Genomic DNA, 24,451 nt, shown 5'->3' on the forward strand with positions numbered 1-24,451 from the left:
TTTGGGGTGATGTCGGAAACATTTGGGAGTATTTGGGGGGCATTTGGAGGACTCAGGGGGGGTTTTGGGGGTCCCTCCCCACCCGCTCACCCCTCACAGACCCCCGGGACGCCCCCGGGGCCGTTTTGGCCCTGAAGGTGAAGAAGGCGGGTAAGCCCCTCCCCCCACCCCGGGATCCGCCTCAGAACGCCCCAAATCCCCCCGAAAATACCCCTGAGAGCCCCAAACTCCCCCACCCGGGACGGCCAAAACTCTCTGGACCCCCCCAGGATGCCCCAAATCCCCTCCTGGACTCTCCCGAACTTCTGAAACACCCTCAGCCTTTCAAACACCCCAGAGATCCCCCAAACCCCCTCCCAGACCACCAATCCTTTCCCAAACCGCCTAAAATTCCCAGGAACCACCAAACTACCTTAAATCCCCCCCGAAGTTACCCCTGAGAGCCCCAAACTCCCCCACCCGGGACCCCCAAAATTCTCTGGACCCTCCCAGGATGCCCCAAATTCCCCCCTGGACTCTCCCGACCTTCTGAAACACACTCGGCCCGCCAAAGACCCCAGAGATCCCCCAAACCCCCTCCCAGACCACCAATCCTTTCCCAGACTGTCTAAAATGCCCAGGAACCACCAAACTACCTTAAATCCCCTTCCCAGAATCCCAAAACTCTGCCAGACAGTGTAAACTACCCAGGACTCCCTGAACTACCCCCAGAACTGCCCTAAACCCTCTCCCAGAGCCCCAAAGCATGGCAGGACCCACCAAACCCCCTTCTAGGACACGTAGCCATCCCTAAATTCCCTCAACCTTCCCCCAGACTCCTACCCAGACACCCCCCCCCAAACACTGCCAGGACCCCCAAACCACATCGAGCCCCTCCAGCCCCCCCCCCGCCCCCCAATTCTCTCCCAGTCTCTCCAAACCAGTCCAGGACCTCCAGGCTACTTCCAGACATCCCCAAACCACTCCAGGATCCCCCTGAACTGCCTCCCAGAACCCCCAAGCTGTCCCCAGACCCTGCAAAACCATCCCAGGGCCCTTCAAAAGCCTCCCAGGCCCTCCAAACCACGCCAGGTCTCCAAAACTGGGATCTCGAAATGACAACTGGAACGGGGAGAACTGAAGCTGAGTGAGACACATGGGCAGGCCTAAGAAGCAGGAAAATGGGATTTATTGATTGTTTTTTTTTTCCTAGAAGCTGAAAGGGGCCATTTGGGGATGATGCTCTTGGAAAAGGGAACGGTGTGAGCAAGTGAGGGTGACCACAGTGTGGGGAACAAGCCCCAAAGGGGCTTTGCTTGAGGAGCATCCCTGGATGGTGGAAACTCCTGGGATCCTCCCATTCCCCCACATGGAGGTGCCTGGCACAAATCTCCTAAAACCCCAAATCATCAAAATTTGGCTAAAACCCCCTCCAAAGTATGAAAATTAAGATCAAAGCAATTCCAACCACCAAGATTCACCTCCCAAAAGCCTTCCCAAAAAGTTGCTCTCTGTGGTCTCTCCACTTTGGGGCTCTGGGGGTCCCCCCTGTCCAGGCTGTTGGGGGTGACTTGTGTTTTGGGGTCCCCTGTCTGTGGTTCTTCCTTTTCCAGGCTGCTGGAGGTCCCAGGAATCCCAGGGGTCTGACTCTGTGATGTGACCCCTTAGGGGTTCTGGGATTCCCCTCTCTCCAGGGTCCCACTCAGAACTACTGAGAGTCCCAGGGGTACTTTTGCCCCTGACCCTCTGCTGTGGGGGCTCGGGAACCCCCTGGGACCCCAAAACAGGGATTCCAGAGAGGGGGCACCCTCAGCAACCTGGAGAGAGAAGTGCCTTTGGAGTCACCACCCTAAGCAGAGAGTCAGAGGAGAAGCTCCACTATACCCCATCTCCACTATCTCCTCTCTCTGCTCCCCATCTCCAGAGGTCACCAGGCATCTGGTGTCCATAATAAGCTCCAAAATACCAAGATTCAGGCCAAAAAACCCCTCATCAACATCAAACTTGCAAAACATCAAGATTCATCCAAAACTCACTCCAAAATATGGAGATTATCCCATAAAACCCCTCCCAGAAGTTCTCCTCCTCTGGTCTTTTCACTTTGCGGTTCAGGGTTCCCCCCTCGTGTGGGATGCTGAGGGACCCACGTGTGTTAGGGTGGGTAGACTTGTTCTTCCTTGACCCAACGGGTAGACCTGTTCTCATTTATCCCCATGGGTAGACCTCCCTCAACCCGACGGGTAGTCCTGCTTTCTCTGGCGGACCTTCTCTTTCACTCGATGGCCTCCCTCCCTTCTCTGACCCTCCACGGGCAGACCTGGCGGCGCCGGCGGATGGGTAGACCTGTTCTCTCAAAACCCGGCGCCCACAACGACTCTCAAAACTGTTGTGTCTGCCCCGCTGGGCCTCCCCTGCTGATGGGGGTAGCGGGGCCGACCCAGGAACATCACCAGGAGAAGTGCAGGGGACAGGCACGCTCCTTCTTTTCCTCTTCTGGCGCTCCGAGTGCACACGAGGAGGTTTCAAGTCAGCGGGAGAACACGGAAAGAGAAGGGGCCCCCCAAACTCCACAGTGCCCCCACTGCCCCACCAAGGGCCGTAAGGGCTGTGCCATGGAACACGAGAGCCGGGATGGGCCCGGCCAAACCCCCAAGGGCACCAGGATGTGCCGCTCCTTGGAGCCCGCGCCGGGGCTGCCACGGGGCGGGGCCGGAGCTGCACACAGGGACGGCAAAGGGACCCGACAAAGTGCTGCGGGACCCCCGAGCCGAGCCCCGAATAGTCTGGGGATGCTCTGGGGGATTGGGTTGTGTTCAGGTTGGGGCTTGAGGGACCCGAAAGCTGAGCTGGGAATGCTCCCTGGGGGCTATTGGGGTCCCTGGGTGGTGTTTTTGGGTGTCCCAGTGTTGGTTCCTGGCAGAGCCCCTTGGTGGGCAGGGGGATGCGGGGACCCCCCTTGGTGAGGTTGGTGTGCCTGGGTCAGGCCCTTCATTGGCAGGTTGGGGAGGGGACCTCCCAGTACACGTGGTACCCCCAGAGCCTGGACAGGGGAGCCCCCCCAAACCCCAAAGTGGAGAGACCAGAGAGGTGGAACTCCTGGCAGAGCTTTTTTGGCTGAGTCTTGATGTTTTGCATGAATCTTGTGGGTGCAGGGGGGTGGGGATTTTCAGGGGGTCACAGGGCCAAGGAATGTGGGCTGTAGAGGCTTGGAGAAGTGGGATGGGGGATCTAGGGAGACCCTGTGCTGAGGAAAGGGGTTCCAGGGGTCCCCGATGTCGAACAAAGGGACTCATGGGGTAAGGGCACCCAGGATAGCCAGAAAAAGGGGTTCAAATGAATTCCCAGTGTCCCATAAAGGGGAGAGTCTGTGGTCTGGGAAATGCAGGAGTGGGGGTCCCAGAGTGAAGAAAAAGGAGGGGTGTGGGGACTGAAAGAGGTGGGATGCCAAGGAAAGGGGGTGCAGGTGGGTATTGGTGCAGGATAAGGGGGTGCAGGGGCTTTCCACTGCCTGGGAATGTGGGAACAGGAGGGGCTCAAGGTGAATAAAAAGCAGGACTGGAGGTTAGCAAAGATTATTGGGGGATGCGGGGGGTCCCTATACACAGAAAGAGGAGTCCAAGGGGTGTCAGGTTAAAGGAAAAGGGAGTGTGGATTCTGAGAGATGTGGGATGGGTGGGAAAGGGGGATCATAGGGATCCTGGAGTCAAAGAAATGGGGGTTTGGGGGCTGGAAAACCAGGAATGAGCAGGTAGGGGGGTCCTGGAACCCTGGCAGCCTGGAGAGGGTGGGGACCCTTGAGAAGCAGAACTCCCAGTACACAGGAGACCCCCAACAGCCAGGACAGGAGGGACACCCAGAACCCCAAAGAAGACAGGCCAAAGACAAAGAACGTCTGGGAGGGTTTTTGGGGCTGAATCTTGGTGTTTTACAGGTTTTTTAGGCCACGAGGAGCCCAGTGAGTTCTAGAGATGGATTGGGGAAGGAGGAATCCCCAAACCATTGTGCTCACACCTTCTTTTTTCCCCCAAAATCCAGGGATTTCTCCTTTCCAAAGCTTGGCCAGATGGAGCAGGAGGCTGCAAGGAAGAGGAAGATGCCCCAGGACCCCCAGGCAGGTGAGGAGGAAGTCAGTGCCCCTTTGCCCCTCTCTTGTGCTGCATCTTCCAGCCCAGCATGGCCCCGGCTGCAGGACAACCCCGCTGCCGACGCCGTCCTGCCGGGGCCGGGTTTGGGGGGATGTCCTTGGCCTTCCCTGTGGGCCGGAGGCAAATGCCCTGAGTGTCCTTGTTCCTTCCTGCCCCAGGCCCCGAGCTGAGCACGGGGAGCACGGAGGACAAATCCCCCCAGCAGAACCTGGTGGCAGAGGCCACTTTGAACAGCTCCATAGAGCAGGAAGTCACCGAGGAGAAAAAGCCACGGAGATCCCTGAGGAGGAGAAGCTCTCAACTGAGCTTTGGGTCCTCTGAGCAGGATAGAGCCACCCAGTGTGGGAAAGATGGCCAGAGCTTCAGCCAGAGCTCTGAGCTGGGGGTGCAGCAGCAGCTTCAGAGCAGGGAGAAGCGCTACAAGTGCTTGGCATGTGGGAAGGGATTCAGCCTGAGCTCCAACCTGATCCAGCATCAGCACATCCACACTGGGGAACGGCCCTACACATGTAGAGTATGTGGGAAGAGCTTCAGTCAAAACTCCCACCTGATCCGCCACCAGATGATCCACACTGGGGAACGTCCCTACGGGTGTTCCCAGTGTGGGCAGAGGTGTCGGACCAGCTCAGAACTCCTCAAGCATCAGCGCACACACACGGGGGAGAGGCCCTTCCACTGCACCAACTGCGGGAAGAGATTCAGGCGGAAGGACACCCTCATCATGCACCTGCGCCTCCACAGTGGAGAGAGACCGTACCAGTGTGGGGACTGTAGGAAGAGCTTCATCCGTAAATCTGAGCTCATCATCCACCGGATGACCCACACTGGGGAAAGGCCGTTTGAGTGTTCCGAGTGTGGGAAGAGGTTTCAGAGAAGCTCAGATGTCCTCGTGCATCAGCGCACACACACCGGGGAGAGGCCCTTCTGCTGCACCGACTGTGGGAAGAGATTCAACAGCACCTCCCACCTCATCAGGCACCAGCACCTCCACACTGGGGAGAGGCCTTATGAATGTGACGAGTGTGGGAAGACCTTCACCCGGAGCTCTCACTTGACCAGACACCAACGGACCCACCAGTGAGGGAAGCCCCACGAGTGCCCCCACTGTGGGAAAAGCTTCGTCTGCTGCTCCATCTCTATCACCCACATTCCTTGTGACCCACATTTGGAAGACCTCTGGCTGGTGGATTCCACATCCTCCTGCTTCTCCATGGGCACTTGAATTAACCCAGGGGGAGGAACATCCATGGTGTCATGGGTTTAGTTAGGCCCAGATTTAGGCTTTAGTTTTTAGAGCAAGGCTATGGACAATCAGCTGACTGGAGCTGGGTCAGCCCAGCTGACTCCTACTGGCCAACTCTATTGCATCCCATATTCTGACATCATCTCAGACAGAAGAAGAGAGGGAGGAGGGATTTTCCTTCTTCTTGCCGGCTGAACAAGGAGTATCTTGGCATTGCAGAGCTCCTGGGGGGAGACCAAGATACTGGGGAAGTTGAAATTTATTTCCTGTTTGTTCTTGCTACCTTTTATTCTTAGTCTGTAGTTTGTATTTGATTTGTTTTCTATTTTATTTTCTGTGTAATATACCTTGTTCTGCTGAACTATGTCCTGTGTTTTGGTTTTTGGGGGGACAGGAGACTTTGCCTCTGAAATGATTACTTGGCATTTTCCCACATCAAAGCCATAACATGTGGGGACACAGACTGAAGTGTGAAATCCATTGGGAAGGGGGAATTGCTGACTTCTGATCCTAAACATCTCCCCTGCTCCATACCCTTAGTTTACCTTCTGGCCTCAAGAATTCTGAATGGTGTTTCAGAACTTTTCTAAACTCAATAATTCTATAATTCCAATTCTCTGTGGCTCTGCCTCTCTGTGGGACATCCAACCCAACCCTATGCAAATTCACATGGTTCGTTATTTTTTTTTTATTTTATTTTATTTGATCAATCTTCATCCCTTCAAATCACCTGAAATTGGGATTAAAATAAAGAAACTGAACAAAGACATCTAAAGTTCCACCATTCTCCTGGGAATTCGGGCAGGAATTTTGGGTTCAAAGGGATATTCAGGAAGATTTCAGGGTTCTGTGTGGATTTGGGAGAGTTTTCCCCAAAACTGGAGGTGTCCAGACCGACTGACATTTCTCCATCATTTTGCAGTCCAATATCTGAGAGGGATTGATCTGTCAGCTCATAACACATCAATCTCACCCCAAAATGGCTCCATGCCACCTTGAAATGACTCAATCCCATCCCAAAATGGTTTAAACCAACTCAAACCCACTTAGGGGGAGTCAGCAGCAGGAGAAGGGGTGCTACAAAACCAGGGATGAAGGGATAAAATTGGGAGGGCTTGGATGCAAATTGGGAGGGTTGGGATGGGACTTGGAGGTGGATGGGTTGGGATTTGGGAAACATGAGATGGGGATTGTTGAAAAACTGAGGGAGCTTCTGTGGTGCCCTCCTATCCTGAGGGGGGTACTGTGAGGGACATGTGACATCAGCACTTGGAGTGGGAACCCACAGAGAGGGACACAGGGAGCTCTTTCTGAGGGGATCCTGCTGCTTTGCAGGAGTTCAGGGGGCTTTAAATATCTTTTCAGTGTTTTGATCCTCTTTTTCTTCAGCTGAGTTAAAAGTCTTGCAATTGGGGGGATGAGATGACTCTATTGACAGAAAAATCCTGCAGTTTTCAACAACTTTTGGGGGTTCTCAATGGCTCTTGGGAGTTCTCTAACCTCATTCTGGGGGTTGCAGTGACCCCCTGGCTCCACTGGGGACTGAGGGGGGTTATAATCCACAATTCTGTGCTGTTACAAGTGACTTGTAGGGGAACCACATTTCATGGATATCTTACCTGTAGGAGGGTGTCTCCCCTTCCTCCAGACCTGCTGGGGTGGGGCTGGGACCCCTCCCCACACAGGGAGCATCCACAGTACTTGGGGGGGTATGGGACTCCTTGTGCACTGGGATCAGCCCAGCTGGTGTCACAGAATGCCAGAATGTGCTGAGTGGGAAGGGCCCCCCAAGGATCATGGAGTCCAACCCTCAGCCCTCTACAGGCCCATTCCCAAGAGTCACACCCTGTGCCCCAGAGCATCATCCAAACCCTTCTGGAGATCTGGCAGCCTTGGGGCTGTGCCCACTGCCCTGGGGAGCCTGTTCAGTGCCCCCCACCCTCTGGGGGAAGAACCTATTTGGAAGATCCAACCTGACCCTGCTCTGACACAACTGCAGGCCATTCCCTGGGTGCTGTCCCTGGTCCCCACAGAGCAGAGTTCAGTGCCTGCCCCTCCTCTCCCCCTGCCCAGAAAGTTATACTTACATTGAGGTTTCCCCTCAATCTCCTCTTATGAATCTCAACACACCAAGTGCCCTCAGCTGCTCCTCACACGCTGTTCCTGCAGGCCCTTGCCCATTTTGGTTTCCTCCCTTGGACACTCTCTAATGGCTCAATCTCTTCCTTCTGTTGTAGCGGCTCAAATAGCCTCAATATTTCAGGTGAGGGAACTACCACGGCTGTGTGATGTGGGGCCTGAGGGTGCCCAGGGGCCACTGTGACCCTGCAGGGCCTCGTGGAACCCAGGGGACACTGTGACACTGCAGGGAGTTCGAGAACCCAGGGGACATTGTGACTCTTCAGGGCCTCTTGGAACCCAGGGCACACTGTGATACTGCAGGGCCCAGGGCACACTGTCACACACACTGAACCAGCCAGCCCTGCCCGGCCATCAGCAGCAGCACAGAGGGCACTGCCCACCCCTGGCACCCCTGGTGCCACAAGAGGAGCCCAATTGGCCTCTCTGTTTCCAGCACCAAAGGCAGACACAGCCCTGGCACAAGGGGCAGCTGCAGCTGCTCCTCACTGTGCCCAGCAGGGCACACACACGCACCCTCCGGCACAGCAGGAGTCACATCCAGCTGCTCCTGAGCCAGCACAGGGCAAACCCCTGTGCCCCTCCAGGCCTGCACAGCTCCCTCTGTCCTGCCATCACCTCGGGCAGCTGCCCTGCACCTCTGGGGCTGCTCCCTGTCACTTCTCATCCTGAAACTGGAGGTCAGGACTCCAGCAGATCCCTTCTCTCTTCCCACTCTTGATGGTGCCAAATGCCCTGTGGGGTGGGTGCAGCACTGGCAGCAGAAGAACTGGCAGCACAGGGGTAAACCCATCTGGGCTGCTGCCTTGTGGCAAAGGTATCACTGCCGGGGTGGAGCACCTGCTGTGAAGGTGTGTCCTGGGGGTGCTCCTGTACCCAAGAGTCAGGCCCCTGAAGAACAGCAGAACAATCAGCAGGTGGGTCAGGCTGCTGCCATTGAAGGGGCTCAGGTGCCTTGACATTGGCAGCACAAGAGGGAATTATTTCTGGCTCCCTGTGCCCAGGAAATCCTCTGGCCATCAAGGCACAGATGGAACATTTGGATGAGCTTGTGATTGACGGGTGGGCTTAGCCATGGGCACTGTTGCACAGGGTATCCATGAATGTGAAATGTGCTGCAGTTACACAAGCCAAGCAGCTGGAGCCTCTCTGGGATGGAGGACGATGGCTGGAATAGAAATAAGGGCAGGCCTGGCAGACTGACTGGATCACACTGCCCCAATCCTCCCACAGCAAGGGCCACATGTTTATGGTGATGGAAACAACCACAGCAAGGCTGGAAACATCCCCTGTGTCCCATGGCACTGCCTGGAACACTGTCCTGGGCCTGAAAGAGGAAATGTGATGGTGACATGTAACCCCTGAAAAAATTGAATCAGACCATGGAACTCATTGCCAAAAGAACCTGACACACACCTGGACCAAAGAACCTGGCCCTGAGTGGCTGAATCCCATTTCCTGCCATGCAGCAGCCTCTGGGAAGATCCAAGGGTGCAATGGACAGGAAAAGGGCACACGGAGAGCAGTGGGTGGTGGGACCTGCAAACATTGGGATGCACATTTAGCAAAGGCCATCTGGTCAGTCCACACTGGAGCATCTCCCCATAGGGCTGGGCCAGCCCAATCAAAATTTTCAGGTTCTGTAGAAAGGAATAATGTTCCTGTAGTGCCCATTAAAACATGCTGAGAAAACAGTCTGCATTGTTCCTGCCTCAGGCCAAGGCCAACTCACCCAGGGGTTGCTTATGCACACTCTGGTGTGTGCCTTGAGGGAATTTGATTTTGGGTGAGAAAGGCCAATGGATCAATTGTATGGCATTGATAACTATCCAACACTCTGCATTATCCCTTCTGTGCTGGCTGGGTGGGCATCACCCCCCTGAGCACCTCATGCCATCAATCTCACCCACAGCTGTTCTGGGCATCTCAGCCTTTACTTCCCTCTTATCTTTGCCCTCACACCAAGGGAGAGTGAACTGTTGTAAAACTGGCCTAGTGCAGAAGTGCTGGAATCAGAACTGGCTCAAATGTGCAACCTGCAACAGTCCAACACCCCACACCAGCTTTGCTACTTAAGAGACTGTTCCCAGGGATGGAGGCCAAAGTCATGGCCTGAGTGAACTCAACAGACACTTTTGTGGCCATTTTATGAACCCTTGACAGAGCTGTTCCATTCCCTAAGGGAGTGATGTCTGTGTGTGTGTCTATCAAAAGAGAGAACTGGGGAAGGTGATGGGGAATTGGAAGTGTGAGACCTGGCATGACATAAAAGGGATGGAGTAAGGGCTGGGTATTGTCCTGCTTTCAGCTGGGATGGAGTTAATTTCCACTCAGCAGCTGTTGCAGTGTCGTGTTAAGAATTCAGAAGAAGAATAATGTTGATAACACACTGATGTTTCTTGCTTGCTAAGTCATGTATATACCATGTCCAGGACTCCTTTTTGTTGTTTGCTTTGTGACTCCTGCTTTGCCCAGAAAAGATTCCAAAAAAAAAAAGCTGGGTGAGCTGACCTGAACCGGCCAAAGGGATATTCCACCCCACAGCACATCATGTCCAGTATATAAAGTGGGGAAAGTTGGAAGAAGTTGATGTGGGTTTGGGAAGCGGAGTCTGGCATTGCTCAGTGGCTGCTGAGAAATTGCATTGTTGCCACTTGTTTTTTTCCGCTTTTATTACCATCCCAGGGTGATGAGGGAGCTGGCAGAAGAATTTGCCAAACCACTCTCCATCATCTACCAACAATCCTGTCTCTCTGGGGAGGTTTCAGATGATTGGCGGTTTGCAAATGTCACCCCAATCCACAAAAAGGGCTGCAAGGTTGACCCTGGAAACTCCAGACCTGTCAGCCTGACCTCCGTGCCTGGCAGGGTTATGGAGCAGATCATCCTGAGTGCAATCACACAGCACCTTCAGGGTGGACAAGGGATTAGACCCAGCCAGAATGGGTTTAGGAGGGACAGGTCCTGTCTGACCAACCTGATCTCCTTTTACGATCACGTGACCCACCTGGTGGATGAGGGGAAGGCTGTGGATGTTTCTGTCTAGACTTCAGCAAGGCCTTTGATACTGTCTCCCATAATATACTCCTGGAAAAGCTGGCAGCCCATGGCTTGGACAGGTGTCCCCTCTCCTGGATTAAGAGCTGGCTGGAGGGCCGGACCCAGAGAGTGCTGGTGAACGGGGCTGTGTCCACCTGGCGGCCAGTCACCAGTGGTGTCCCCAGGGGTCTGTGTTGGGTCCAGTCCTGTTTAACATCTTTATTGATAAATCAGATGAGGGGATTGAGTCCATCATCAGCAAATTTGCTGATGACACCAAGTTGGGAGGGAGTGTCGACCTGCTGGAAGGCAGGAGGGCTCTGCAGAGGGACCTTGATAGGCTGGAGAGATGGGCTGATTCCAGTGGGATGAGGTTTAACAAGGCCAAGTGCAGGTCCTGCCCTTTGGCCACAACAACCCCCTGCAGCGCTCCAGGGTGGGCACAGAGTGGCTGGAGAGCAGCCAGGCAGAGGGACCTGGGGGGACTGAGTGACAGGAAGCTCTACATGAGCCCACAGTGTGGCCAAGAAGGCCAATTGGATCCTAGCCTGGATCAAAACTAGCATGGCCAGCAGGCCCAGGGCAGTGACCCTTCCCCTGGACTCTGTGTTGGTGAGGCCACACCTTGAGTGTTGTGTTCAGTTCTGGGCCTCTCAGTTCAGGAAAGAGATTGAGGGGCTGGAGTGGGTCCAGAGAAGAGCAATGAGGCTGGTGAAGGGACTGGAGCACAAGTGCTGTGGGGAGAGGCTGAGGGAGCTGGGGGTGTTTAGCCTGGAGAAGAGGAGGCTCAGGGGAGACCTTATCACTCCCTACAACTTCCTGAAAGGAGGTTGTAGCCAGGTGGGAATTGGTCTCTTCTCTCAGGGAACAAAGAGTACGAAAAGAGGGAATGGGCTTAAGCTCTGCCAGGGGAGCTTGAGGTTGGATATCAGGAAGAAGTTCTTTCCAAAGAGAGTGGTCAGGCATTGGAATGGCCTGAAAGTTTTGATTGGTCAGGCCCAGCCCTATGGGGAGATGCTCCAGTGTGGACTGACCAGGTGGCCTTTGCTAAATGTGCATCCCAATGTTTGCACGTCCCACCACCCACTGTCCTCTGTGTGCCCTTTCCCTGTCCATTGCACCCTTGGACCTTCCCAGAGGCTGCTGCATGGCAGGGGATGGGATTCACCCACTCAGGGCCAGGGTCTTTGGCCCAGGTGTCTGCCAGGTGGTTTTGGCATTGAGTCCCGTAGTCTGATTCAATTCTTTCAGGGGTTCCATGTCACCATCATATTTCCTCCTCCAGGCCCAGGACAGTGTTCCAGGCAGTGCCATGGGACACAGGGGATGTTTCCAGCCTTCCCGTGGTTCTTTCCATCACCATAAGCATGTGGCCCTTGCGATGGGGAGACTGGGGCAGTGTGATCCAGTCAGTCTGCCAGGTCTCCCTTTATTTCTATTCCAGCCATCGTCCTCCATCCCAGAGAGGCTCCACCTGCTTGGCTTGTATAACTGCAGCACATTTCACATCCATGGATACGCTGTGCAACAGTGTTCATGGTGTTATGGGTTCACCTAGGTGGGCCTAGATTTGGGCTCTGAAGTCTGGACTAGGCCGAAGCTATCAGCTGACTCGAGCTGGGCTGAGCTAACAGCTGACCTCTTCTAGCCAGTAATTTTGTATTCCATACCACATTATGACATCATCTCCAGGGAAGCAGGAACCAGTGTGGGAGTGGTTAAGGCAGTCGCTTCTCAGCCCTCCTCTTGGGAGGACACACGATGCTGTCCCAGGGGGGATGGAGAGGACCAGGCCCACCACTGGCTCACAGGGTACCTCAGGAAAGTAAAATGTGTTGTTCTGGGTCTCTCCTTTCTGCTTGGGTTTGTCTCCCTGGGGAATAAGCTTCTTCTTAAGTAATGTGTAGTTGAGACAGTAGAATTTGTGTGTTCGTTAAGAAGTTGACGTGGGGAACTTGTTGTTGTAGACTTGTGTGAGTGTATATTTGTACTCTCTTCTAATTGTCTCTTTCTTTCTGTGAAAATGTATGTAGATTTAGTATAAATGCTGTTTGGAGTGTTTTTTTTTCTTTCCCCTCTCTTTTCCTCCCTTTCCCTGGTGTTAGGAGGGAGGCTTTTCTCTCTGTGCTTGGGGGGGTTGGCAGTTGCTTATCTCAAACCAAGACAGTTAATGGTGCCGAAACCCAGGAGCGACGGAGGACCTTGGCGGGTGTCCCAGAATCTTGGCAGGCTTCCCGGGAGGATTGTTGTAGAAACATAGATTGATAAGTGCCTTGTTTAAGTACATCCAGAACAGAAAATGTAAACAACTCTCCCTTACTGTTGAATGCTCGTTTTCACTGTTTCACTGTCTTTGTGAGTTCAAACAGCTCGACTGGTGCCTGCTGTGACTGTAGCCACTGCAGAAAAGAGAGGCCCATGAAAGCTGTTCGTGTGTGGCAAGACATGGCTGTTTGAGTTGAATCCCTGAGGACTCATCATGTGAATGCTGATGTGCCCAGGAGCCGAGCTGATGAGGAGCATCTCACCTGGACTGGCATGGGGAGGAGGTGTTCCTGGCTCGATGGGCCCATGGTGCCTCAGGCCACCTGTAGGTGTATAAAGTCGAGGGGTGGATTTAACCCTGAACACTATTCTTAAGGTTATCCACAGCTGTGAAGCGTGTTTGCCATTGTGAGACCCCAGTGAACAGGGAAAAGAGGAGCTGCGGAACCCCCTGCAGAGAACCCTACAGATGCGGCGCCCGGAACCAGCGCCCGCAGTGCTGAGTGACCCGCAGGAGCCAGAGCTGTCGCTGGCGGGGCTGCCGCCAGGGCTGCGAGCGAGCCGGGGGAGGCTGCGAGCCGTGAGAGGCTGTGAGCTGTGAGAGGCCACGAGCCGTGAAAGGCTGTGAGCTGTGAGAGGCCACGAGCCATGAGAGGCCGCGAGCCGTGAGAGGCTGCAAGCCAAGCCAGGGCTGCGAGCGAGCCAGGGCTGGCGAGCCGCCGGGGCTGCTCCTGCCTCTGCTGCTTGCTTGTGCTGCTGTCGGGGCTGCTTCCGAGGCTGCCAAAGCTGTTGGGACTGCTGCTAAGGGGGATGGGTCACATGGTGGACTGTAGTACTTCTGTGTGACCAAGGAGAAAGACATGAAGAGAAGCCTGCGTAAGCTGTTGACGTGTGGTGGGACACTGCCGTTTGAGTTGAATCTTTGAAACCCATCGTGTGAGTGTTGATGTGCCCAAGAGCCGAGCCAATGAAGAACATCACACCCTGGACTGGCTGGGGGAGGGTTGTTCCTGGCTCAGTGGGCCTATGATGCCTCAGACCACCTGTAGGTGGATGAGGCCAAGGGGTGGATCTGACTGTGAACACTATTTTAACCCCAGTGGGAAACTAGAGACTCCTGAAGAGAGGATGGTAACCCTATTGAAAGACATGAACCATCAGATAAGATAACCTGAGATGACCTGCTTTGTTTCCATCTGAAATATCTACCCCATCCTAATGGACTCTTAGCCACATTATGGAGGGGTGGAAATCAGCCCTGAAAAAAAATAAGTGTTTAAGCATGAGAACCTAAGATATGAGTGACATAATATGGTATGGAATAAGGGGTGGAGAATGTTACGGGTTCACCTAGGTGGGCCTAGATTTGGGCCCTGAAGTCTGGACTAGGCCGAAGCTGTCAGCTGACTTGAGCTGGGCTGAGCTAACAGCTGACCTCTTCTAGCCAGTAATTTTGTATTCCATACCACATTATGACATCATCTCCAGGGAAGGAGGAACCAGTGTGGGAGTGGTTAAGTCAGTCGCTTCTCAGCCCTCCTCTGGGGAGGACGCACGATGCTGTCCCAGGGGGGATGGAGAGGACCAGGCCCACCACTGGCTCACAGGGTACCTCAGGAAAGTAAAATGTGTTGTTCTGGGTCTCTCCTTTCTGCTTGGGTTTGTCTCCCTGGGGAATAAGCTTCTTCTTAAGTAATGTGTAGTTAGGACAGTAGAATTTGTGTGTTTGTTAAGAAGTTGACGTGGGGAACTTGTTGTTGTAGACTTGTGTGAGTGAATACTTGTACTCTCTTCTAATTGTCTCTTTCTTTCTGTGAAAAATATATGTAGATTTAGTATAAATGCAGTTTGAAGTGTTTTTTTCTTTCCCCTCTCTTTTCCTCCCTTTCCCTGGTGTTGGGAGGGAGGCTTTTCTCTCTGTGCTTGTGGGGGTTGGCAGTTGCTTATCTCAAACCAAGACAGTCTGTGTCTATCAAAAGAGAGAACTGGGCAAGGTGATGAGGAATTAGAAGTATGAGACCTGGCATGACATAAAAGGGATGGAGTAAGGGCTGGACATTGTCCTGCTTTCAGCTGGGATGCAGTTAATTCCCCTCAAGAGCTGTTTTGGATTCAGAAGGAGAATATTTTTGATAACACACTGATGCTTGGTTGTTTGCCATGTCATGTTTATACCAAGTCAAGGACTCTGTTTTGTTGTTTCCTTTGTGTCTCCTGCTCTGCCATGAGGAGGTTCCCAAAATAAAAAAGCTGGGAGAGCTGAGCTGAACTGGCCAAAAGGGTTATTGCACAGCACAACATGTCATGCCCAGTATATAAACTGGGGATAGTTACCCAGAAATGGCTGACGGGGGTTTGGGAAGGGGAGTCTGGCATTGGTCAGTGGGTGGTGAGCAATTCCATTGTGTAACACTTGTATTTTATCCTTTTATTATCATTACTATATATTATTTACCATTACTATTGTCCTTTACTTTGATTTCAAATATTGAACTGTTCTTACCTCAACCTACAAGTTTCACTTTAATTGCCCTCCCCATTCCACTGGGCTGGAGTGGGGAGAGACGGGAGGCTGAGGGAGTGTCTGTGTGGGGCTTCACCTCCAGCTGGGCCCCAAACCAGGACACCAGGGAGTTCTCCCTGCAGGCACAGAAATGCTCCCTTGCTCTTCTCCAGGGCATCCCCTTTCCCAGGTGAGTGTGTCCACTCCAGCCTGAGCAGTCGGTCCTGGCTCCCACCCTGTGATCCCTGCAGGGCCCTGAGCTGGAAGTGCTACCCTGCAGAGGGAGGGGCTGTACTGTCCTGGGGCCATATCACAGGTCCAAAGGGAAAGAAAAGGAAAGAACAGGGAGCAATGAAGACAGACTCCTCTGACAAAGTTACACCAGTTTTCAGATAAATCTCCCTCAGATAGAAATGCATTTCCTTCCTCTGGTCAGTGTTGGCTGAGGGTGGTGTGAGCAGCGGGAGCTCTGCCCATGTGCTGCCAAGGCCTCAGCTTTGCTCTGCTGCACTGGGGACATGGAGCTGCTTTGTGACAGCTCTGACCATTATGAGGCAGGTCAAATGTAACACACCATTTATAAAAATATCAGGCTTTGTCCTCCTGACTCTGCAGCAGAGAGTCTGAACATGTCCTTGGAATAATTTTCTCTGTGTTTTTATATTTTCAACCACAATTCATGGAGAATATTCTACCTGAAGTTATAAATTTTCATGCTTTTCACTGAAAATATGAAAAGCCTTGAAACAAGGAAAGATTTAAAGGCACTCAGCTCTCTGTGGCTCAGAGCAGAGCCAGGAGAGCTGCAGTGTCCATCACTCTGTTTCCCATCTGCTCTGAGCTTTCCCTTGTGCTCCATTCACATTGAGTTCACACCAAGAAATCTTGAAAACCATAAACCTACAAGTGCCTGTGCTGTGCTGAGAGCAGGGCAGTGCTGCTTCCAAGGGCAGATCTGGGAAATCTCCTCAGTGCCAGCCCAGAGGTGCAGCTGGAATAGACAGTGCAGGATAAGAGGCTTCCTGGAAAGAAGACCCTGATTTATTCACCTTTTGGAGAACCAGATTTGCAGTTGTATTTCATCCTCCAGAACTGAAATATTGATTTGTATGTGCCATGGCCAAGCCAGACATGCCAGGCGAGAAGATTGAAAGAACAGGATGCTTCCGTTTCACGTAAGGTTCTGCTTTAATGCCCTCCCTGAAATGTGCCCTGGGAACTGTCTGGGGTTGATGTGGGGGCTGTGAGCAGTCCCAAGCCCTGCAGCAGCCCCTGAGCAAGACAAGGAGGCCTCCAAGGGGCTGCTCCTTCCCTACAGCCCTTCTCCCCACCCCTGTCAGCAGCTCCCTGGGCAGGCTGAGAGCTGCCCCTGGCAGGCAGCAGAGTCCCTGCCCCAGCACAGCACCCTGGGCTGCAGGACCCTGCTCTGCCCCACAGCCCTGGGCACCCCTGGCTGCACCACCCAGCTCCACAGGTATTCCAAGTGCCTCCCAACAGACCCCTCCTCACACATCCCATCAGCTGGGGCTGGGCCAGCTTTAGGAGATGCCTCCAGGTACTCACTAGGGCAGTGGGCACAGCCCCAAGGCTGCCAGAGCTGCAGGAGTGTTTGGATGGTGGTCTGGGGCACAGGGTTTAAAGGTTATGCTGTAAGGGAGAAATTAACCTGAGTCAAGAAAGTTGCAAAGTCGGAGATACAATTTACTAGAAAGATTACAAGAAATGCAATGATACAGAAAAAAACTTGTTTCAACCCTCGGAAAATCAGTTAGATAACACATCCCCCTGGGGCAAGAACATTATGGTCTTCCTTAGTCCCTGTGCTGAGTGCCACGTGGTATCCCTGAATTCACAGGAAAAGGAAAGGAAACCTTTAGGTGAGGATGATGGTCCCAGTCTGGTCAAGAGTGGCTGTTGCAGTTCTGTTAAAGTCTTAGTCCCCCTCTGGATCCAAATAGTGATACCAGAAATGCCAATCCCTGAAGATATGACATCCTCAGGTTCAAGTGGGAATGCCCTGCACCTCACCCAGGGTGGGGCTTCCACAATGGGTGATTTGACTCTGTGAGTCATGGGATATTTTTGGAGTCTTTGATGGTGTGAGTCATTGCAGCTGCCTATTGTTCCAGCCCCTAATGGCCCATTAGCAGACATGAGCCTCAGGGTGGGGGTGAATGTGTTGATGCCTCCCCAGAGGGGAGTTATCTCACCTGTATCATTGGTGTGAAGACAGAAACATTCCTGTACCTCCCAGGGTTCTCTCACATTCAGCTTGTAGCCTCAGGGCTTGGTGGGACCTTGACTTAAACAGATAAATATAAAAATTTGGTTTATTTCACATCTTCCAAAATGCAGCTCTGTTCCTTGTCTATCAGCATACCTGGGAATCTTTCACACTTGGAAGTCATTTTCAACCTTCCTTATAGAAGTTCAATGTGGTACCAAACATAGACTTGTAACACTTGGATATGGGCTGGAGTTCTTCCATCATCTTCTTTGGCAATGAAGTACAAGTTATAAGATTCTAAGGCTTAGTGAATAAAGCAGCAGTCTGTCACCTGCCAGACTCATTCCTGTCTTAGTTCAGCATTGCTTTAGGTGAAAACTTTGCTATTAGTGTGTTTCTAAGAAGAGAGGAATTTTTGTGACCTGATACTGCTGTATTATGTCTTCGATAAAAGGAGGAGCTCTGTTGTGGAGCCTGAAAATTCAGGTAAGGATTTAAAAGAACACACGTTCCTGAAGAAGAGATCTATACATGAATGTGTTTGGAAATCCTTGTCTTGATATTTTAACTTGAATCTGGTTGAATGCTACAGCTTTGAGGCGAAGATGTTTGCCACAGCTCCATCTGCTGAATTTCTCTTTGATTCTGTGATCTGGAAGAGAGGAGACTGATGACTGTTACCAGTTAGATGGCTTTGTAGCCAAAAGAATGAGCATGGCACAACCAGCACTGTACTCATCTTGGTTTTGTTTTAGTTTTGTTCATTACTCATTAAAAACTGTTCAAATTTGATTATTGATAAGATTTCCAACTAAAAGCACAGAAAAGATCCTGGTGTGCCCTGGGCAGCTGCTGCAAATGATCCATTCTTAAGAGTTCATCAGAAATGCCACAGACTGAGCAGAATCCACCGTTTGCGTTATCCCCACATAGTCCTAACTGGTCACAGCCCCTGTAACTTGACCAGTGTATGAATCCATTGGACTCGACATTTTGCTGGATCCTCACCCGTGAGAAGACCAGAAAACCGGAACGTGCTGTTATTTTATTACAGTGAGAGCAGCGTTATGTTCTTGCCCAAAAGTGCCTTTGACAGCAGCACAGTTTCCTCTGAGGAACCTGTAGAGATTGAGGGCTCTTCCGTGGGGACTCCTGAAATATGGGAAACTTTGCATTAGCTTCTCTCTGAGGGAGGTTTTGTGGTTCCTTTTGCAGAAGCTTTTACAGTGCATGGCCCTCATGGACAGCCAATAGAAAGAAAATATTTTGCTGTCCATCCTTTAAAAGTTTCTTAGTCACTCTTCTGTGATGGGGTGGAGGTGGCAGGAGAAAATGTGGAGCGTGAAGGAGTGGTTACACAGAAATCTGAAATAATCCTGTCTTTGGAAGATTTCCATGTATTTCCAGAAAAAGCAAGAATTAGGCCAAAAGGCTGTAGCAGGAGCATTGCTTGCTGCTGAACTCCAAGACAGGCTGCAAATGGTGGCACTGCTTTGCTGATGAGCATGGGCATGTCTGAGAGATTCACGTGGAGCTTTGAAATATGCAGGAGAGAGGGAGAATCTTACAGGGAGATTTGCAGGATGTAAAACCCGTAACAAGGCCTTGTAACTCAAACTTCCTGTGCTCAGGGGAGGAGCTGAGAGACAGTGAGCTAGTCTGTTGTTCTGAGAAAGAGCAAAACATCAGGTTTGCATTGACAGCTGATGATGAGGAAGGAGCAGATTGAGCCTTAATTAAAGCTGAAACCACCAATGTGTCCCAGGGTCTGCAAACTGCTGCTAAACTGGCACCGTGTGTGGCTCCCAAGATATCAAAGCCTGGCCCTGGATCAGGGGAGATGGAAATCCAATCACTATTAATGCAGTGGGATGCTGAGGGGCTGGAGCCACTTCCCAGATGGCACAAAGTTAAACCACTGGAGCAAATGGAGCACGTGTTATCTGCCCAACTGATAAGGTCAGTTCATGGCTCCAGGGCGAGGAGCAGAAGCCTCCTGAGAACCCTCAAAGAAACCCAGCACAAGGGGCAGCTCTTATTGAATTTTTACAAGCACTCTCACTGCCTCTGAACAGGAAATTAATGTGAGGAGACCCCCTGAAAAGATGGGGCAAACAACAACAGCAGTGCAGGGAGCACTGCATGGAAGAGGAGTTAAAACTCCACCTGAGAGATCCCAAGTTCATGCAGTTGAACCACTTGATTCACTAAGGAGTAGAGTTTTTGGGGATGTTTGTATAGTTTTCTTTTTCCAGGAATTCCAGCACTCCCCACTGAAGATCAAAGGAACCAGCTGGGACTGGGGGAACTGCCAGCAGATGTGCAGGAGAAGGCTCACAGAAAGCAGCCAAGGGGTGATGAGCATCTTTCCCTCAGGATGTGTCACGTTGTCAATGTCAGCATTTCAGACTGCAGTTGCTGCTTTAGGAGCATTATCCCAGCCTGCCTTTTAATAATCAGTCTCTTTTGGGCCAAATTTTCACTTTTGTTTTTATGGGGACCTGCCAACAAAACTTTTATTTTCCCCATAATTTGTAATAATTAATCTTTTTGTTGTTTGTTGGTAGTTTCATTGAGAGGGATGCATTAGGAAATCAAATATTAGCGGGACTATATTTAAAACCCCTTTAATTTATTTTTATTTGTTTTGCTAAATTAATTCATTCTTTACACTAATAAAAGGAATGCAGTGGGATAATCTCTTAGTCTTCTCTTATGGAGAGATACATACGCTTCAGCCCCTGGAAAACTAAATATATCAACCCAGTTCACTTAGGGAGTTTGTACAAGAGATTTTGCATATTTGATATCATACAAATATGTAACAACCTTCCAAGTTCTTCCTCAGAAGTCTTCAGATTTATTATGATAAGTTGTCTAAATTTTACAGAGATTTAGACATATGAACTAAAAGATCTTAACGCAATAAAAGAAACTATTCCATGGGAATTGGTTGAGATCCCCTTCCTAAATCAGAAGGAGTTTCAGCTTTGGACTGCAAATGGGACATGGATAAAATACAGGAAAACCTTTTCCCAGCTCCCAAGACCTGTAACCATTTTAGGAAATACTTGCACTCTGCACCACTGACATTTCTCAGTTGTGGGTGCAGCTTTGTGGAACATTCATTGGAAAGGAATGTTGTGAAGATAAATTGTGACAGAGAAGAAAATCCCAGAAAAATCGACCTGGACTCTGTTTTGGGGGACCCTCAGCACCAAGGAGACAGCAGATCCAGACCCACAGGACACCACTGGGTTCCATGGAGTGGGGATACATTTCCTGTTTTAACTTTTCTCTCTCACCCTCTTTCCCTCCCCTTCTCCTTTTTCCTATTTCTTTCTATTTCTCTTTCTTTGCCTCACATTAACTCTTAAATAAAATCCATCCTCTTGACTTTGGCATCTGGTCCTCTTTGCACCTTCATTTGGGCAGAGGCATTTCTAATAATTTTAATAACTGGATGATAACCCCAATCAGAGCCCCTTCAAAGCACAGATGGAGAGAAAGTCCCCACAGTGCACCTGAGAGGTGTGTCAGGGGAAACCGTGTGGATCAGTCCTGTCTCAAGCAAAGGCAAACCCATCTGTGGGATTGATTTTCCTCCAGGACAAAGTTGCACTTGGTGGGTAATTCAGAAAAATGGAGAAACATGGTGTGTACCTGAAGAGGACCTATTTGTGGTGTAAAACTGTCTGTTTCATTGTTCCTATTTGTGTATAATATTGGATAGAGAGGTGCAGAGTTAATGTGTTATTCAGGGCATACTGGGGAAAAGGGAAAAAAAAAAGAAAAGGGAATAGAGTGGTGGATAATGTTCTGGGTGACACAAAACTTCTGGTATCCTCCTTCTCTTTTCTCTGTTCCCAAAAATGCCTGCTACTTGGGAGTGGGAGGGGAATTTGAGATTAAATAAGGGTGGTCCTGTTCTCCTGGCAGAAGAATGTGTACCCAGGTGTGAAAGGCTGGAATGCTGATGACTCAGACAGTGCAGGTGGAGCTGATGATGTGCAAAGTGACCCCCAAGGTTCTGAGGGTGTGCACACCTGCCAGCTCAGGCTCCAGGTAGGTGTGTTTTCCTTGGCCTTGCACAGGGACTGAGCTGTGATAACTCCCCCCTGGGAGCACTGAGACAATTCCCACACATGGCCTGGAGATTTTCACCTCTGCTAATGGGCCATCATGGATCCAACCTATTTTTTTCTTTCCATCTTTTAATAACAGGATTATTTCAGATTTCTCTGTAACCACTCCTTCATTATCCACATTTTCTCCTGCCACCTCCACCCCAGGGGCAGAAGGCTGGCTAAAAATATTTTAAAGGACAACAAAATATTTTCTTTCCATTGGCTGCCCAGCACAGCCATGTCCTCCAAAAGATCTTGCAGAAGGAATCTCAAAACCTCCCTCAGAGAGAAGCTGAGACAAATTTTCCAAGAGTTCAGGAGTCCCTAGAGAGGACAAGGAAGAGACCTGCATTTTTCATGATGTGAAAAAAATCCAAATGTATACATTTATCAGTATAAATACAGAGCCCACCCAAGCCCTGAGGCTACAAGCTGGGTGTGAGAGAACCTTGGGAGGCACAGGAATGTTTCTGTCTTCATACCAATGAGTCACCTTTGATAACTCCCCTCTGGGGAGGCATCAACACATTCACACCCTCCCTGAGGGCTCATCTCTGCTAATGGGCCATTAGGGGCTGGAACAATAGGCAGCTGCAATGACTCACACCATCAAAGACTCCAAAAATATCCCATGACTCACAGGGTCAAATCACCCACTGTGGAAGTCCCCAGCCTGGGTGGGGTACAGGACATTCCCACCTGAACCTGAGCATGTCAAATCTTCAGGAATTGGCATTTCTGGTATCACTATTTGGATCCAGAGGGTGACTAAGACTTTAACAGAACTGCAACAGCCACTCTTGACCAGACTGTGACCATCATCCTCACCAAAAGGTTTCCTTTCCTTTTACTGGGAATTCAGGGATACCACGTGACACTCAGCACAGGGGCTAATGAAGACCATAATGTTCATGTCCCAGGGGGATGGGTTATACAATTGGTTTATTGAGGGTTCCAAGAAATGTTTTTCTGTATCATTGCATTTCTTGTAATCTTTCTAGTAAATTACATTTCCGACTTTTAAACTTTCTTGACTCAGGTTAATTTCTCCCTTATAGCATAACCTTTAACCCTGTGCCCCAGGGCATCATCCAAAATCTCCTGCAGCTCTTTCAGCCTTGGGGCTGTGCCCACTGCCCTGGGAAGTGTCTGGAGGCATCTCCTAAAGCTGGCCCAGCCCCAGATGATGGGATGTGTGAGGAGGGGGCTGTTGGGGTCCCTTTGAAAAAGCTGTGGAGCTGGGTGTTGCAGCCAGGGATGCCCAGGGCTGTGGGGCAGAGCAGGGTCCTGCAGCCCAGGGTGCTGTGCTGGGGCAGGGACTCTGCTGCCTGCCAGGGGCAGCTCTCAGCCGGCCCTGGGAGCTGCTGACAGGGCTGGGGGGAAGGGCTGTGGGGAAGGAGCAGCCCCTGGGAGAGCTCCTTATCTTGCTCAGGGAGAGCTGCAGGGCTTGGGAATGCTCACAGCCCCTACATCAACCCCAGACAGTTCCCAGGGCACATTTCAGGGAGGACATTGAAGCAGGACCTACATGACAGGGAAGCATCCTGTTCTTTCAATTCTCTGGCTTGTCATATCTGGCTGGGAAATAGCACATACAAATTAACATCTGATTTCAGGAGAAGGCATTGAAACTTCAAATCTGAATCTCAGATAGGTGAATAAACCAGGCACTTCTGTCCAGGAAGCCTCTTATCGGGCTCTGTTCATCCCAGCTTCACCTCTGGTCTGGCACTGAGGAGGTATTCCAGATCTGCCCTTGGAAGCAGCCCTGCCCTGCTCTCAGCACTGCACAGGCACTTGTAGGTTTATGGTTTTCAAGATTTCTTCGTGTGAACTCAATGTGAATGCAGCACCAGGGAAAGCTCAGAGGAGATGGGAAAGAGAATGATGGACACTGCAGCTCTCCTGGCTCTGCTCTGAGCCACAGAGAGTTGAGCCCCTTTAAATCCTGTCTTATTGCAAGGCTTTTCATAATTTCAGTCAAAAGCATGAAAATTCATAAACTTAAGTAGAATATTCTCCATGAATTGTTGTTGAAACTATAAAAACACAGATACAATGATTGTAAAGACATTTTCAGGCTCTCTGCTGCAGAGTCAGAAGGACAAAGGGTGATATGTTATAAAAGGTGTGGTACATTTGACCTGCCTCATGGTGGTCAGAGCTGTCACAAAGCAGCTCCATGTCCCCAATGCAGCAGAGCAAAGCTGAGGCCTTGGCAGCACATGGGCAGAGCTCCTGCTGCTCACACCACCCTCAGCCAACACTGACCAGAGGAAGGAAATGCATTTCTATCTGAGGGAGATTTATCTGAAAACTGGTGTGACTTTATCAGAGGAATCTCTCTTCATTGCTCCCTGTCCTTTGCTTTTCCTCAAGTTTCTTTCCCTTTGGACCTGTGATATGGCCTCAGGACAGCACAGCCCCTCCCTCTGCAGGGCAGCACTTCCAGCTCAGGGCTCTGCAGGGATCACAGGGTGGGAGCCAGGACCGACTGCTCAGGCTGGAGTGGACACACTCACCTGGGGAAGGGGATGCCCTGGATAAGAGCAAGGGAGCATTTCTGTGCCTGCAGGGAGAGCTCCCTGGTGTCCTGGTTTGGGGGCCAGCTGGAGGTGAAGCCCCACACAGACACTCCCTCAGCCTCCCCTCTCTCCCCACTCCAGCCCAGTGGAATTGGGAGGGCAATCAAAGTGAAACTTGTAGGTTGAGGTAAGAACAGTTCAATATTTGAAATCAAAGTAAAGGACAATAGTAATTGTAAATAATATATAGTAATGATAA

The 24,451-nt window shown here is 51.1% G+C and overlaps 2 protein-coding genes across 2 annotated transcripts in view; one reads left to right on the forward strand and one right to left on the reverse strand.

The window, feature by feature from the left end:
• LOC139684162 (uncharacterized) overlaps window positions 1-24,451 on the reverse strand; it is a 1,455,962-nt gene that overhangs the window by 580,334 nt on the left and 851,177 nt on the right.
• Window positions 1-24,451, forward strand: part of LOC139684161 (uncharacterized) — a 1,434,678-nt gene that overhangs the window by 518,902 nt on the left and 891,325 nt on the right. Inside the window, 1 exon segment of the mRNA XM_071579762.1 lies at window positions 4,530-5,201. Within this exon segment, the coding sequence (XP_071435863.1) occupies window positions 4,530-5,201 (672 nt within the window).

Source organism: Pithys albifrons, chromosome 33, assembly GCF_047495875.1.
Source record: "Pithys albifrons albifrons isolate INPA30051 chromosome 33, PitAlb_v1, whole genome shotgun sequence".
In the NCBI taxonomy this organism is placed as follows: Eukaryota; Metazoa; Chordata; class Aves; order Passeriformes; family Thamnophilidae; genus Pithys; species Pithys albifrons.